General features: G+C 32.2%; 1 protein-coding gene across 3 annotated transcripts in view; it reads right to left on the minus strand.

Moving 5' to 3' along the window:
- Positions 1–18,977, minus strand: part of FNDC3A (fibronectin type III domain containing 3A) — a 145,749-nt gene that overhangs the window by 112,479 nt on the left and 14,293 nt on the right. For all 3 annotated transcript variants that reach the window (XM_072976219.1, XM_031684554.2, XM_072976221.1), the window contains exon 2: positions 14,987–15,125. In XM_072976219.1, coding sequence (XP_072832320.1) covers positions 14,987–15,085 — 99 coding nt within the window. In that variant the 5' untranslated portion in view covers positions 15,086–15,125. The remainder of the gene's footprint in view (positions 1–14,986; positions 15,126–18,977) is intronic.

The following is an 18,977-nucleotide window of genomic DNA, read 5'->3' on the forward strand; positions in this document are numbered from 1 at the left end:
ACCCTATCTGTAATGTGTAAGCCTATGTCTTTCATCTCAAACAAACAGAAAAGTAGGGAGAATTAGACCCAGTACTTCCCCAAATCAACCAGATTTATAATGTTACATCAGATGCTCTTTTGAGAAAGAAATATGTTTATAGCTCATTTCTCCCCCTGAACTTGGAGTATATTAAACCATGTTTTAGACATCGAATAGCAGTATGTACTATTGATGTGTGAGGCTTATCTTTTTCAGTTTCTGTCATGTGGCATGTATTATATGTCCCTTTCTAATTTGCTGTTTTATTTAATATCATACTTTTAAGATTTATCCTTAGTACAGACTCATACAATGGAATACTGGTATACAGTATTTTAGCATTCTGTTGTATGAATCCCTCAAATTCCATTCCTTTCTCTACTGCTGGATATTAACAGTTTCCAGTTCTTCCATTATTACAAAAAAGGCAATGAACTGTCATGCATATGTACCCTTGTACACATGTATAAGACTTTCTATAGGATAAACACCTGATGTAAATTATGTTAGATTTTTAAGTATGTACTTTTTCAGCTTTATTAAATATTGCCAGATCATTCCCCAAAATGGTTGTGCCAGCAGTGTATAAGGGATTCCACTACTCCACAGCCTTACTATATTTCAGATTTCTTAATACTTATATCTTCAATGAGGTTTTAATTTGCATTTCCCTCCTTCAAAAGATAGTTCCAATCTTCTTTCTTCCCCCAAACCTTTAATTAGTCCTGTTAATCATCCTAAGAAGATAGGGAACTTTGTTGTATATAGGCACTTTGCTGTCAACTTTGCAGCTTAACACGAAATTCTTTCTTTATAAAGTAAGCACTCATTAAAGTGCCAGTTAAGCTTACTAGCTTTTTAGCTTTTAAATGACAGTTTCTATATTATATAGGTATACAGACCATTAAGTGGTCGGTAAAATGTTTACAGACACATATGAGACACTGGAATTGATGCTCACTAATTAAATGATAGGTATTTTATAAGATATTCCTCAAGAGGAAGGCGTATTTACTTTTGTTCACACAGGAGCTATGCGGATCTTTCCTCTAAAATTCAAAAACTATGTACAACCACCATAATAACAGATAAAATGAAAGAGACAATTCCAAACGTTGATTTTCCCTGTAGAGCAACTGCCAATAATATACTGCTTGTGGAAGTATAAACTGGTAGAGCCTCTTTGAAGACTTTTTTTGCCATCAGTGGGGTAGGAAAGAATAATCTTACCCAGAAGGAGGCAGCAGTCATTTGGGGAAAATAATAGTCCTCTACAATAAGGAAGACAGAAATAGTAGTAAAAGTTTGGTGTTTGAGGGAATACAGGAAAAGTTCAATTGTAAGTAGAGATAAAATTTTAAAAATAATAGCAGTTACTATTTGAACAAATATATTCCCTATGACCCATGCATTTCACTACTAGGAATATACCCAAAAGAAATACATGTACATGTACAAAAAGCCATGGACAAGAATGTTCTTGAAGAATTATCTGTGATAATCAAAACCTGTAAACCCAAGTTTCCATCAATAATAAGTTGAAGCAATTAAGGTATATTTATAGAATGGAATACAATGCAGCAAATACTATGCTACAGGTGGTAACATGGATGACTCTTAAACACATAATATCAAGCAAAAGAAACTAGAGATGAAATAACTCATATTGTGTAATTGTATTTACATAAAATTCAAAAACAGACAAAACTAATCTTTGGTTTGGGGAGAAAAAAGAGGATCCTGCTTGAGAGAGAGGAGATACCTCTTGGGAAGGTAAAGCCTCTTAGGGGTGCTAGTAAAGCTCTATGTCTTGACCTGAGGGTGATTACAGGGGGTATGTTCACCTTTTTTAAAAAATTGGGCTGTGGAGAACTGATTTGTGCACTTTTCTGATGTATGCTGGTTTTAAATAAAGACATTCTTAAAATTTTAAACAGTTCAGATAAAGCAAAATTTCCATCTCTTGCCAACAAATCCCTCTTTCCTGAGAAGAACCACTGTTAACAAATGGGTATGTATCTGTCCAGAGTCTTTTTCCTATGATAAATGTGTATGTATACTTGGAACTGCATTTTCTCCTCTTCTTTCAACTGTTAGAACTTTTCTAAAATTGAAAAAGTAATAAATTCATGAGATTAAAAAGTATTTAAGAAGTACAAAAGGTTGTACAGTAAAATGTAAACTCTTTTTCTGGAGTCAGTCGCTGATTATAATTTCTTGTATAATTTTCTGTCATGTGTTTATATGTGTGTGCATATTTGTCCTATTTTTAAAATGTTCTTTTTTGAAAAATCACCCTAATGCATTTCAGCAATCTAAATTCTGAGCAGTCTAACTGGTGCTAAGAAGATATATAACAGTACTTTGAATATTCAATCACCATAGTTTATTATTGAAAGGGAAATGTTATAGTTGAAAAAGCAGAGTTCAACGTCTATTTCTACATACATCTATATAATTTTTGACAAAAAAAATCTTGCTTAGTATTAAGCTAATGTAAGAACATACAAAAGATAATGGGAAAATCATCTTTGTAAGAAGCCTCCTTTTCATTTAATATTTTTTACTGCAGAAGTTTATAATCAGATTCACTTTAAAGAATTTTCAGTATTCTGTGGATAATTTTCAGTTGGATGCATTTCCCTATTTACTTAGTGCTGCTTACAAGTTATTCTTTATTTCCTTCTCACTTTAGCCCAAATTACATTTCTTAAAAGTCAACAATTTCTACAGGATTCTGGGGCACAGAAATTGACTAACCATGGAGTCACTTAACTAGAGAACTAGGAATTACTATAACTGTAGCATATTTAGGAGTTAATTTAAAAGAATATAAATTATTTTTAGACCAGAATAATTCCATGACCATTATGTTTCATTTCTTTAAAATGTTGTTTCCTTTAGAGTTTGGTGATCTTGTCTTTCACAATAGATTTAAGAGTCAGTGTACATGCGTGTGTATACTTACATATATTTCATTAAAATCTATAAAATATTTAACATTTTAGTTTATAATTTAGTCATAACAGCTTGAATTACAATAGAAACATTTTGCTATTGACTTTTCAGATGAAATAATTTGTCATAAATTACAAAGTAATTTGTCAATTTTATTTTCTTGGAAATGGGACAAGAAACATGCTTTAAAAATGAACAAATGAAATAATATTGGTCTCAGTCATTCCGTAAGAATACTTACTACTTTACTGTTCTGTGCCAAACATAAAAATAAACTCTAGTTTTTTACATTCTCTGGAACTTTTTGTTTATTTTCTTACTGATATTTTAGGAAGCTTTTTTGTTTAAATAGACCATCTTAAAACTTACACCCAATTTATAAGTCTCATTTTATTATCTCTTAGAACAAGAACCAGCACAATATTTTGCACACAGATAGTACCTGAATATGTGAAGTTGATTTTTTTCAGAACAGCATACCTGAATCTTTATCATAAAATTAACTTTTAAAAAGGTGTTCTTATAAACAATGTGATAATAAAAGCAGGTTTCCAGATATGTATCTAGTGTGTAAGGCTTTCTGTATCTCTAAGGAAAAATTAATAATTACTGCTGGAATTTTAAAAAAATATTTAATTTTCTCATGAAACACCATAGAAAAGTGGCATAGTGTAGACATGTAGGAGAAATAAACTCTAGTGGGAAAGAGAAGACTGGCTTAACGTTTAAATTCCAGTCTTTCCAAAAATCTCTAAGAATGAGGAATCTAGCAAATAGCTATATTATTTGCCAGGCAAAGATACAGAGCAGTTAAAAGAATAATTTAGGCTCTAAGTAACAGAATAATTCGAATTGTGAAATTTTTATCATTGAGGACCTAGATTAGAATTTTAGAACACAAAATTATTGCCACAAAGCTGTGAGCTATTATTTTAAAGTCTCAGTAATCTCACCTCTAAAATTTACTAAATGTTCATGGAGTTTGGTATTTTAGCTATCAGAATTTTTAAGTCAAATATTTATAAATTTATAACTTTTCAAACTTAAAAATATAATCACTCTTTAAAGTTGCTTATATCTGATTTTTGTTTATTAGCAAAGAATTTTTCTTATTTACATTTAAACCAAACACAGTTTCCAAGGAGATAAATTTTTATCCAAAGCAGCAGTACATTAAAGCTAATCTCAGAAACTAACATTTTAGAATTTGTGTTAGGTGGTACAGAAAGAGAGCAGCACCTTTACTTCCACTTGCTCTACTTTTTGGTTTGCCCCTAGTGTCCACGAATATTTCTGAAACAATTCTCAATCAAGAGTGTAACCAAAGAGCCTGATGCAAGAGAGCTCATCACATATCAACACAAAAGATCAAAGCCCCTAAGTAAAAACAGTGACCTGTGGCTTATTTATTCTGAATCTCTGAAGCGAAAATCTGAGTCAGATGAAAAAAATATCTAATTTTACAATCATTTGTTTAGCAGGCTTTGAACCGAGTTTTATTCTATACATATAGTCATGTATTTATATAATGTGGAAATTGATTATTTTGTATATGTTGGTAAAAAACACTTTGGTTTCCAAAGTAAGTTTAGATGTTAACTAAAAAAATCCAAATGACACTAGAAAAATGTTATAGTCTATGCAGACAAAAACCTGTTCTCTGATCATTCTCCATGTTTTATTTCATTAAAACCCTATTTTTGGATGATGCCACCAGGAATGGCAGAGTATGAATCTTCAAAAATCCACTCCTCCATAAAAGCAATGAGAATAAAGGCAAAAATTGCCAAAAGCAATTCTTTCAGAACTCCAAAAATTAACTAAAGGTTTGCAACAATTCATTCAAGGAAAACAGCTGAATCCTGGTATGGACAGTAAGCTCTGTGCCATTTTAATTTGTCCTATTTCCTTCTCTCTCTCCCCAACTTCATGAGTAGCCTTGAAACCAACAGCCTCAAAATCATAGCAGCAACGAAAACCAGCAGACCTGCAGCCCCTTGGAGGGGCCAAAATGGGTTTGGAGCTCCATTTAAGTCCCATCTCCAGAGAATTACCGTTATGTGACTTATTTGGCAGTTCCCTGGAAACACCCACTTCCAGGGCTTGCATTTGACAGGTCTAAGAACTCTCTCAAGGCAAACAGATTTCACTCCAAGGAGTATGTCTCAATCAGTGGCAGGTGGCTAAAATCACAGTTGCCTAAGGTGATAACAACTGGGGAAAACAAGAAGTTGACCAAAAACCTTGAAAGGAAAAGCCAGAGAATAAAATGTCTATAGGGAGCTTTAAAAAGCTCCGAGAAGCCCAAGTCAAGGTACAGTATAAACCTAATTTTATTTTGACATCATAAACCTACTCACCAGGGTGCTCTATCAGAAATTACTAACATTTTTCCTCCACATCAAAATTCCATCAGTACAAATTATCTCATGAATTTCTATGTCTTCACTACCTCTAATACACTGATGACTTCTGTATCTCAGATCTTTCTCACAACCTCTCATCTGTTAATTTGCTTGTATTTACAGTAATTAAGACCATGACATATGACTAGTGGCTTTATAAACCTGGTTTTGAATCCTAGTTTTGCCTTTCAGAAGCTATGTTAATAACTTAGTAACAAGTAATTTAACACCTTTCTAATTCTTAGTTTCTATAAAATGGGAACACAGTTGACCCTTGAACAATACAGGGGTTAGGGGAGTCAACCTTATGCACAGTCAAAAATGTACACATAACTCATAGTAACCCTTTGTATCCTTGATTCCTCTGAGCCCTTGGATTCAACCAACTGTGGATCATGTAGTACTGTAGTATTTACTAGTGAAAAAAATTCACGTGTAAGCAACCCATGCAGTGCATGTTGTTCAGCAAACCCATATTGTTCAAGGGTCAACTGTATTAAAGCACTTCTTAGGACTGTTAGGAAGATTAAACAAAATAATGCATGTAAAGGACTTGACTTAGTATCTGACACATAGCAAGGGCTCAAATGGTAGCTGCTATTATTTTTATTATTTCTACTTATACATCCTCAAAACACCTTAAATTCAACTGATTCTCTCATACTCAAACACCAAACTTGCTGCTATTTCTCTTTTCCTTATTGGAAAAAACCTGTATTATTTTCCCAAATATTTGCTGCCTCTCCCTAAGGTAAGATTATCCTTCCCCACCCAATTAATGACAGACTTGGCCATGTGAAACATTAGTCAGTGAAACATGGATGGAAGTCAGCATGTAGTTCACCATGATCTCTGCCATGATACCAGCAACATTCTACATAGAGGTTTGGTCTCAACTGAAAATTACGTGGAGCATAACTACCGATGACCTTTGAAGGACATGTTGTATAAACAATAAACCTTTCGGTAAACTATTCAGATTTATAGGCTGCTTGTTACCAAGAAATAACCTTGCCAATCCTGACTGCTCAGATTTATCTTAGTGAATAACACTGCCAATCACCTAAGTATTCAAAAAGCCTGGGAAAATTTTTATCTTCTGTCTGATTCTATGACCAATTGCTCCACTAATTCTGGTCAATTTTACCCCCCTAATATTTCTCAAATTGTGCATCATTAATATGACCTTAATTCAAGTTTTCTTTTTTTTCATCTTTAACTACAATATTTTCTTTCTCCAGCTTTGCTTTCTTTAAAGATTTTAATCTGTATTAATAAGATTGATTAATGTATTTATTTTCTTTTAAATGCTTCAAATGCCTGATCACAATCATAAAAAGTACTTCAGTAGTTCTTACTAAACTTACAAGTACAATAAAACTCAAATCTTCTTCAACATTTTAATAGTGTTTAAATAGCAAATACATACAGATTATCTCAGAAATAGCAACATTTACTTTCAAATTTAACACGAAAGTATTAACAGCATGAGTTTGATTTACTTCATCGTTTCTATACTTAAGTCAAAGAAAACCCTAGGCCTAAGTGAAGAAGGCTTCATTTAGTAAGTTATATCAAATATTCAAAAAAGAAATAATTATAAGCTTAAACAAATCACCCAGGGAATAAGGAAAAAAGGGTATAGTCCCTAATTCATTTTATGAGACTAGAATATCTTTGATACCAAAAACAGATTAAGGAAAAAATCAAATTATAGGTCAATCTCACTCATGCACACAGACTAACTAAACATAAAATCCTAGAGAAAATATTAGCATACCCCAATCCAGCATTATATAAAAAAGACAACATATCACAATGAAGTTAGGTTTATCCCAGGGCTATAATATCAGTTAAACATTACAGAATTGATGCAAATTATCACATCAAAATTTAAACGAGAAATATATGATCATCTCAAGAGATGCAGAAAAAGAAACTAAAAATATTCAACACCCACTTAAGGAAAAAAAATTCCTAAGAGACAAGAAATAGAATGGAACTTCTTTAATCTTATTAAGGATACCTATAAAAATTTATAATAAACATCATGCTTAATGACAAAAATGCTAAAAATATTCTCTTTCAGAACTGAATGAGGATGCCTACCACTATTACCACCTCTACTCAGCATTACACTGAATATCTCAGCATAGCAATGAAAAAAAAAAGTAGTATATGATTATAAAGGAAGAAAAAAATCCAATCATTATTTGCAGATGATTTTATACATAGAAAACTCAAAAGAATCTACAAATTGTTATAAGTAAAAATATAAGAGAATATTACCCTCCAAAGTTGCTAGCTATTAAAGCAATATACAAGAATAAACTATTTCTATTTACCAACAACAGAACATGAAATTTCATACACACACACACACACCCCAATTTATAATAGCATAGATAATACCAACTTCACTTCAAGGATTGAAAGATTCAATAAAGATCTCAATTCTTTCCTAAGTTGATTTACAGATTCAAAGTAATCCAAATCCAAATCTCAGGAGGTTCAATAAGCTAATTCTAAAATTTATATGTAAATGCAAGGGCCAAGAATATCAAGACTCTCAAAGCATAACAAAGTGGGATGTTTGCCCTACCAGATATCAAGATTTCATTTAAAGTCTTGATGTATTATTGGCATAGGGATAATCAAACAGACCAGTGGAATAGAATTTACAATCCAGAACAATTCCACAAATATATGATTATTTAATTTGTGACATAAATATCACCATAGAGCAATAGGAAATGGCAGTCATTTCAATAAATGGTGTTGAGATAACTGGATATACATATGGAAAAATAATCAAATTGAACCCATGCTTTACACAATTCACAAAAATCAATTCCAGTGGATTTTAAAATTAAATGTTCAAAGCAAAACTATACTTTTTAGAAGATAATGTAGCAAATATCTTCATTGCCTCAGTGCAGGAAAGAATCTTTAAAAACCACACACTAACTCTAGATGGAAAGAACCGATAAATCTGACCACATTAAAATTAAGAAATGTTCATCAAGAGAAAACACTGAAGAGTGTGGTTATAAGGATAAGAGTCACCACATTGGTGGCTAACAAAAGGCTTATATTCCAAATACATACCAAGAGTTTTGACAAGTCTAAAAGAAAAAACAGCATCAAACTAGAAACCAACCAGATGTCCATCAAGAATAAAAGAGATAAATGGAAATACTGCAGTATATTCATACATGGAATCCTATACAGCAATGAAAAGAACAAATTTCAGCAACATACAACAGTAAGTATGTATCTTAAAAGCAATGTTGGACAAAACCAGCAAGACACAAAAGTATATTCACAGGAAAGGTTAATTCACGTAAAGATCAAGAATAGGCAAATTAAATTATTACTGTGTACATAAATAAAACTTTTTAAAAAAAGTTAGTAACTCTCATAAAAATAAGGATAGTGATAAGCTCCAACTAGAGAGGGTATTGTGATGCAGAAGGAACAAACGGAATTTCTAGGGTGTTGGCAGTATTCTATCTCAGTCTGGCTGGCAGTTATAAGATTTATGCTTTATAATCATATGCTGTATTACGTATTTATGTATTTTTCTATATGTGTATGTTACAGCTTACAATTTAAAACAGATTTCATAAATAGTAAGCTGAGGGTATGTTCGGTGTTTTCTTAGATTCTGTTTTTGTCTATTTCACATCTGTTCATCACAGGGCCAATTATATTAACTATATTTTCTGTGTTCTTGATGCTCTGCCATTTGCAGCTGAGCTGGCCCTAGTCTCCCAGTGCCAACCAATTCTTAGAGATAGCAGAGCTCAGCCAGGAGCACACCTCTCGTAGGCAAACCAACCAATTACAAATCTATGGCTCCAACTAACCCCCTTATTGAACTCTTACACACCAAGACAATTACTTCCTCTGTCCTAAATCATCCCAGGACCAAGTAACAGGCAACTAAAGACTGTCTGTGGAGCCCAAAGTCTGCCAGAATTTTTTAAAAAATTGATATATAACTGGCATAATATTGTATTAGTTTTAAATATACAATGTAATTATTTGATACATGAATATATTACAAAATAACTACCACAGTAAGTTTAGTTAACATCTACCACCACACAGTTACACATTTTTTCTTCTGATGAGAAAGAACGTTTAAGATCTACTCTCAGGGGAGGGTATAGCTCAAGTGGTAGAGCACATGCTTAGCATGCACAAGGTCCTGGTTCAATCCCCAGTACCTCCATTAAAAGAAATAATAAATAATTACCTCCCCCATAAAAATAAGTAAACAAATAAACCTAATAACACTGCCAAAAAATCCAAAAAAAATTAATTAAGATCTATTCTCTCAGCAACTTTCAAACACACAATACACTGTTGTCAATTATGGTCACCATGTTGTACATTACATTCCCAGGACTTATAACTGAAAGTCTGCACCTTTTGGCCATCTTCACCCATTTTGCCCACTCCCCTCCACCCTCTTCTCTCACAACCAGCAATCTGTTCTCTGTATCTATATTTTTATAAATATATTTTTAAAAAATATTCCATATGTAAGTGACACCATATAGTATGTGTCTTTCTCTGTCTGACTTATTTCACTTAGCATAATGCCCTACATTCATGTTATGGCAAATGGTAAGACTTTCTTCTTTTTTTTAATGACTGAATAATATTCTTGTGTGTGTGTGTGTGTGTGTGTGTGTGTGTCCACCCCACAACTCTTTATCCTTTCATCTACTGATGGATACACAGGCTGTTTCCGTGTCCTCGCCATTATAAATAATGCTGCAATGAACACGGGGGTATGGATACCTTTTCAAGATTGTGATTTCATGTCCTTCAGATAAATACCAAGAAGCAGAATTGCTGGATTATATGGTAATTCTATTTTTAATTTTTTGAGGAACCTCCATACTGTTTTCCATAGTGCCTGCACTAATCTACATTCCTATCAACAGTCTGCAAGGTTTCCCTACTCTCCACATCCTTGTCAACACTTGTTATTTCTTTTCTGCCACAACTATTATTAAATAGCCAATCCTGAGCTATTTACTCTACCCCACTGTGCCTTTACTGAGAAAACACCAATTAACGTCTTTGGCCTAGGCTTTCCTCTCGCTTCAGCTTCTGTCTCCCATCCAAAACTTGATGTTTCCTATGTGGCCCAGCATGGTACGGCATAGCCCCTTCTTTCAGGAAACTTTTTAAGTAATAAAAATTTGCCTTCAATGGCTTTAGCCTCTCCATGTCATTACTCAGTCACTGCCAAAATTAAAACCCCTCAGGTACAAGTAAGATTAAATAATAGTAGCTTCAAAATAATAATTTAAAAATTAATGAAATGGAGAGGATTCTAATAAAGAAGTTAGATAGGTGCTGAGTTTTGAAAGACCTTAACCAAAATTTAAATGCATTCAATACTTTTGGAAGGTAAATGAGTAGAAATTAGAGAAGGTAAAGTTAAATCAGGAAAGTGCTGAACCACACAAGAAACCAAAATATCTGAACTTTTCTTTTGATGGTGGAATAGTGAATATAGCTGGGAGCATTTCACTTGTGCTTGAAGCTCAAATTCCCTGACACATATTTGGGAGTTCTAACAGGGCCGCACAAGCACTTGTAAATGCTTAACCCGCTCTACCAATAAAGAATACAATCTCACAGCAAACATGCTTGAGAATACAAAGTGGTACAGCCACTTTGGAAAACAGTTTGGTAGTGTCTTACAAAGTCAAACATAGTCTTACCATATGATCCAGCAATGATGTTCCTAGATATTTATCCAATTGAGTGAAAACTCATGTCTACCCAAAAACCTACACATGAATTTTTAAAGCAACTTATTTATACTGCCAAAATGCTAGAAACAGTACTTCAAGCAGTACTTCAATAGGTGAATAAATAAACTGGTACATTCATACAATGATGTATTACACAATAATAAAAAGAAATGAGCTAATGAAATAGCCAAAAAAGAAAATTTCTAGACCATAGTACTAAGTGAAAGAAGTTGGTATGGAAAGGCTACATACTGTATGAATCAAACTATATGATATTCTAAAAAAAAAAAAAATTACAGGGACAGTAAAAATATCAATGATTGCCAAAGATTTGCGGTTGGGGAATGAGGGAGGGATAATAGAGCACCAGGGAGTTTTAGAGCAGTTAAACTATTCTGTGTAATATTCTAATGGTGAAATACAACATTACACATGTGTTAAAACACAAAGGACTATACAATATGAAGAATGAATTCTATAAACTATGGAACTCAAAAATAATGTTATCAATATTGGTTTATTAATTGTAACAAATGTACCAACACCAATACAAGAAGTTAATAATAAGGAAACTCTGTGGAAGAGATATTATGAGAGAACCTCTCTACTCAATTTTTCTATTAACCTAAAACACTTAAAAAATAGTCTATTACTGATGACTAGATTAAGAAGATGTAGTATACTTATACAATGGAATACTACTCAGCCATAAAAGAATAAAATGCCATTTGCAGCAACATGGATGGACCTAGAGATCATCATTCTAAGTGAAGTAAGCCAGAAAGAGAAAGAAAAATACCATATGATATCACTTGTATGTGGAATCTAAAAAAAAAAAACACTATGAACTCATCTATAAAACAGAAACAGACTTCCAGACATAGTAAACAATCTTACAGGTTACTGGGGAATGGAGGGGGGAAGGGATAAATTTGGGAGTTTGAAATTTACAAATGTTAGCCACTCTATATAAAGATAGATTTTAAAGAAGTTTCTTCTGCATAGCACAGGGAACTATGTTCAGTATCTTGTAATAACCGTTAATGAAAAAAACTATGAAAACGAATACATGTATGTATATGCATGACTAGGACATTGTGCTTACACCAGAAATTGACACATTGTAATTGACTGAACTTCAATAAAAAAATTAATTTAAAAAATTAAGTCTATTAATAGAAAAAAGAGGAATGAAATTCTTCAAACACAAAAAATGGTTCAGATGCCGCCAGTCAAAATGAATGATAAATGTATATTATAGCTTCCCTAAAGGCAACATTAACAGTAATGATGTCAGGAGGGAGTCTCTCTAGTATAATTCATAAGCCAAAAGACCCACTATGTATAATAATAATGTGACATAGTAGAAACTATGTTTGCTATAAAAAATAAGAAAATACTGGTGAGGAGATAGATAATCTGGATGGCCAATCGTAAGAAAATTAATTTGGTATCAAGATGTGGAACAGAAATCATTTCATAATACATTCCCAAGAAATAGTATAATATTCCCAAGAGAGTAAAGATAAGGGACAAACTAGTTAGCCTGAATTTTTAACATCATGCATGTCCATGACACTTCCTTCCGTCAGGAACTGACTTTAGCTTGTCTCTTTACTCTGGGCACCAACCAGGTGGTGTCATATCACCACAGGCAAGCTCTAACTTGGCCATAGTTTGCATACCTGTAAGTTCCCAAGTCAAGAAAAAGAAATGCTTGTTGTCAACTGTTACCTGCTTATTGTTATTTACCACCTCTAATTGTTATCTACTTTCGTTCAGTTCCTTACATTCTACCACAGCTATTGGTCCACTCTCTTACACTTACATTTTAGTATGTATCCTCCATAATTATGTCTTAGTTATAGTAAGCAGTGGACCAAAAAACTATCTCTTGATTTAAGTCCTGACTGGCATATCTATAGAGTCTCCTCAGTCTTATAAACATTTATTGAGTACTTCAATTCAAATTCAACAAATATTTACTGAGCTCCTTCAGGCTCATTTCACCCTCATAGCTAAAGCTACTCTAAAAAGCTATTACCTTCATTTTATAGAGAAACAAACATACAAAGAAGTTAAATAATTTTTCTTAAGTCACCCAAATCAAATATAAATCATCCAAATCCTGTGCTCTTTCCACTCATCTGTATCTCTCTCCCTATCGAATTACAAACTACAAGGCACTCTGCTGGTTAGAATTTTAGGCTTTATTCCACCTCCTGAAACTTGTTTTTCAAAACTTACATAAAAACCTGTCCTCTAGACCTACTGACCCCACCTGATCCTTCAAATCTTGCTCTCATGTGCCCCTCTAATCTCAGGTCCTCTCTCTACATCCATCTACACCACCACTGCTACATGTTAGCCGTGGTGTCCTCAAGATTTCAAGAAAAATTTGGCCAACAGAATCTCCTTTTTGGGGAGAAGAGAGAAATAAATCTTGGGAGGGCATCGTGGTCTTGCTTTAGCCTTCCCTTGAACAGACTATACACTGTGACAACTATGTCAATGAATTGTAATTAACTTAATAGATTCTTTTATGTATTACATTATAAACAACTTGAAGCCAATGATCTCCCTGAGACAACAATGATAACTGAAGACACTCCCAGGGCCCCAAAATAAATGAATATCTGCCACATCTATTACTTTTAAGAGAAAAAAAAATCTTAACAGATTTAAACTTGACCTTAAAAAGCAAATTTAGTGAAATGAAGTTGCTGCTGAAAGCTATCAGAGTACATGTGAAAATCAAAACTAGTGTATACTTTTAAAGCTATCTTCATTCAAAACAGAAAAATTTAGAACTCAAGCTAATCACTCTTGATTTTTGATTTTTCAATAGCAAAATCAAAGTAATCCCTTATATCTTGTAAGCAAATAATAATTATTCAAATACAAAGTTTGTAAAGTAACAAAACACGATTATTTTTTTCTCAGTTTCCCAAGGAAGCAGTATGAGTAAAGGAGCAAAAAAGCTTTGTGTGATCTTGAGCCTTTCTGAAACTCATTTGTTTCATTTACAGTAGGGATAGGATTGTTGAAAGAATTTAGTAAGATCATAAAGTTCTTAGCACATATTTTTTACATAGTGAGAACTCAAATTGTTTCTTCTCCTCATTATTATTATGTCCTTAGTCTTTGTTTCCTCACTTGCAATATTAAAATCCTTACCATATAGGGTAGTTGTGAGAATTAAGCACAATGCTTGGTGCATAATAGGTACTTATGAAAGCCCATCATTCCCATCCCTTTAGGATTACTGAAGGAATGAGGTATCAATGAAATAAAAGAACTATATTTATAAAGCCCTGGGTTGTGAGAAAAACACACCAGGAATTGTGTGTTTGCTTTTGGAGAGGAGGGGGAAGTCTGGTGAGGAGAGTAGGAAAAAAAAGAAGATAAAGTTTTACTATAATATAATGCAGGCAGTCATTTTAATCACACAGTTAAGTCATGACTTCATAATGATCTGAAGTAAGGATTTATAATAATCATTAAGGCACAAGATTAAACTTAGTTAAAAAAAACACTCAGGGACTAGTATATTGTCTAAAGTAAAACAAAAACAACTTTAGTGGCAATTAAATATACACACAAGAAATTTAATAATTAAAGATACATTTTAGAAGTGACTTCAAAAATAGTCTCATTACTTCATAGTCTTATGAAACCAAAACCACATTTTGAACTGGAATTTAAAACATGAGTTAACAGGAACCAACTATTGCGATGCCTCATTCTGTTCTAAATTTTGCATTCTTTTGAAAGAATACACATGTACTAGACAAAAGAAAATAAATATTTCGGTTTCCTTACCTGTTGTGTTCCATCTGCACTTACAATAGGGGCAGACAGAAGAGAAATATCACTACTTAAAATCTGAGTTGTATCCAGTAGTGGTGGATGTTCTGCCATTATCAATAAGACATTAATATACCGGATTAACTCTCCAACTCTGAAAAACAAAAATATATAGCCATTTGTGTGTACATTCTTAAAAACATATTAAAATATGATGCATTCAAGATCTGTCTCATTCTTTAACCTAAAAAGATACTCTTGTTAAAAGAAATTTTGTAATACTCTGTTGGACAGAGCTTCTTTCTGTCAACAGATCATTTAAGGAAATAAAATTTCTTATTAATCAACTCTCTGTCAACGTAGATAACAAACCAAAATATTTTAAAGCCAATGTATCAGCAGCTTCTATTTAAATTCCATGTCTATCTGTCTCTCTACCACTTCCATCTGAATACAATATTTATTTAATTTAACCACCACTACTTAAGCTAACCACTGGAATAGGTACTAAAATGCAATAATTGAGTGAGGCAACTCTACCACTGATTTTTTAATTAGGGCTGAGCAGGTGTCTATGAAGACCCAAGTCCCCCTCATCACCCTATCATGAACTACACAAGAAGTATGATTTTTCATTGATTCCTCAGACACAGCAAAACTGTAAAAAATTTGCTCAGGATTAGAATAAGAACCTTCAAGTTTCAAGTATTAAACTCTGACTTAGGTCTTCTGTCATTCTAGTTTATTTTTTTCTAAGTACTTTACAATAAACAAAATCATTTAAGTGATAAAAGCACATACATTTAGAAACCTTTAACTGTAGACACAGTATCATCACTTATATCAAAATTAAAGGATTCGATGTAAACAATATTATCTACCATATATAACATCAACCAATAAACTGTCAGCAAATTACATGTCAAAATGAGTACAACTGAGCTCAGTCATAAATCTTACCAAATCTATATTGAAAGGCAAAATAAGAAACATTTTTGGAAACTGTAATATTCTACAATTCAGTAGTGTCAAAGTTTTTAACTTTTATAAGACATTAAATTCATGTTATTTATTTTAAAATCTTGAATCTTTGCAGAAAACTCTCACACAAGTTGATTTAACCTAAAATCAATTTTCTGTTTAAATATATAAATACTGCTTTAAGATTTAAAAAAAAATTCAAGAATCTATTTCAAGTTTTTATACTTAAGACTATACTATGAAACATTTTATATCATTTAACTATCTCATAAAAATACATGCCACTTAAACATAACATATATAAACATTTATATAATGCATACATATTATATAAATATTTATGTATATTATATACATAATACATAAATATTTTAATATACACATGTAAATGAAGGGACAAATCTAAATTCTAGACTAATTTGTATTGCTGTATTTCTTAAGGTCCAATAAAATCAGAGTAATTTAAATCATATCAAATAATTTCACTCTGTGGAATACATAAAGAAATTAGAAGATGGAAAAGAGTCGATGTATTTTTCCTCTGGCATGTCACATAATTTAGTTTAAGAAGAAATATTTTAGGGAAGCTAACTCAGGATTAACTAGAGAAAGTTTATAAGTAATTCATCTTTTAAAATTAATAAATCAAAAAATAACAACCACAGAGAATTTTTCTTCTGTTATTGTTACTCTATTTATAATATTTTATTTAATATGTTTAGCTAAAACTGCAAACCACCATTATTATAAAAACTTTAGAATGTAATGCTGAAGATACAACCATAGTTTGGTTTCAAGAGCTGGAATGGAAGCTTTACAAACAGAAATAAAAATTTCTTCTGAATCTCCAGTTAATTCCAAGAACAGTAGTACTATTACACAATGAATCTGAAGCCATGTGCTATGTTTTAATATTATCAGTCCACTTAAGGTATTACCTCTGATTTTAACCTTTTCAAAGTTGTAATATCAAAAGTTTCACTTATGAATTGCTTTCTTGTATGGACATATAACACTATATGCAAAGTAGCTGGTTTTATTTCAGCTTGCAAATTAGAAGCTTCAGCCATGCACTAAAATGTTGCATTTAGAAGCCTAAAAATTCCTTTCATTGCTGCACAGAGAACAGTCAGCTTCTTTCAATTAATTTCTTCAAATTTTGTTAATATTTAGTTCCTATGTTCTCATCTTATCTTGTGACCACAAATACCCACTCGTTTTATTAAGTTATGTATCTATTTTTGCTTGGTTTTTCAATGTAGTTTTTGGTATGTGCAAAAAAGGGGAGAAGTGATTTGTTGCATTTGCTAATTTCCATTGGAATACACACTCCCCCATGGCCCATTTCAAGCCATCGTGGTTTAAAAATCGATCTGAAAATGCCTGAATTTTAACAATCAACTTCTGTATACAAGTACAAGATGGCTCCAACACATCACTATTTATATCTATATATCAGTATTTGTATCTGTATCAGTATGCAGTAATAATATAAAATTAACATTTGGGGAGTCTGGGTGAAGAATAGCTGGATACCTTTGTACTATTCTTGCAAATCTCTAATTAGAAATTCAAATTAATGTCAAATTAAACAATGTTTTAAAAAATTAATGCCAGGTAGATTACAGATCTGAATGTAAAAAGTAAAACAAAAAAGCTTCTAAAGATAACAAAAAAAACACTTCATAACCATGGGACAGAGATTTTTAAAATAGGGTATAAATTATGTTTCTTAAATCATAAAGGAAAAGAATGACATTGAAGTTCATTAAAATTAAGAAGTACTATTTATTTTTAAAAATACCTTTAAGAGGATGAAAAAGCAAGCCACATACTGAAAGATATTTACAATACATATAACTGGAAAAGAATATGTATTTAGCATACATACAGGTCTCCTACAAATTGATTTTTTAAAAAACAAAAATGAGAAGAGACATGAATATCTTCACAAAAGTGGAAATTAAAGAGACCAATAAACATATGAAAAGATTCTCAAATTCATTATTAGGAAAAAGCTAATTAAAAATCATAATGAAATACCACAACATACTAGGATAAAAATGGAAAAGACTGATAATATCAAGTTATTAGTGAGGCTACAGAGCAACTGGCACAATCTTGTGGAATGTAAATGAAACTCATAAAATCACTTTGGAAACAAGTTTGATATTATCTATAAAAATTGAACATATATTCTATGACCCAGTTATGATCCAGCTATTAGACTTCCTAGTATATACCAAAAAGAAATGCATGCACATGTGCACCAAAAGATAAGTACATGAAGGTATACAGCAGCATTATTCTTTACTAGCCCCAAACTGTAAACAACCTAAATGTCCCTCAACAGTTAATGGTAAACTGTATTTGATTTATCCAATGAACTATTATACAGCTATGAAAAGTAATTAACATGTGATACCGGAAACAACACAAATTGTACAAATACAATGTGAGTGAAAAAAGACACAGAAGACTACATTTTTATTTACAGAAAGTTTAAAAACCAATAAAACTAGTCTATAACATTTTTAAAAAACAAGATAATTATTGCCTTTGGAGAGGAAGAAAGAATGGGGACCAACAGGGGCATGAAGGCAGTTTTTGGGGTGCTGGTACTGTTCTATGTCTTGACCTGGGAGGCTGTTATATTGTAATTACCAGTGTATTATAAAGTGAGCTGTACACTATGTATGTGCTTCACTGCAAATACTTCAATAAAAGCACTTTTTAGAGTTTTAAAAATGAATACATGATCATCTTAATTGATGCAGAAAAAGCATCTGAAAAGATTCAACACCTTTTCATGACAAAAACAACCAACAAACTAGGAACAGAAACTACTTCAACATAATAAAGGCCACATACGAAAAGTCCACAGCTAACATCATACTCAGTGGTGAAAGACTGAAAGCTTTTCCTCTAATCAGGAATCAGGCTAGGATTCCCACTCTCACATTTATTCATAGTATTGAACATAGCACTTGCAGTCCTAGGCAGAGAAATTAGGCGTGAAAAAGAA

The sequence above is a fragment of the Vicugna pacos genome, chromosome 14 (genome assembly GCF_048564905.1).
Source record: "Vicugna pacos chromosome 14, VicPac4, whole genome shotgun sequence".
NCBI classification, from domain to species: domain Eukaryota; kingdom Metazoa; phylum Chordata; class Mammalia; order Artiodactyla; family Camelidae; genus Vicugna; species Vicugna pacos.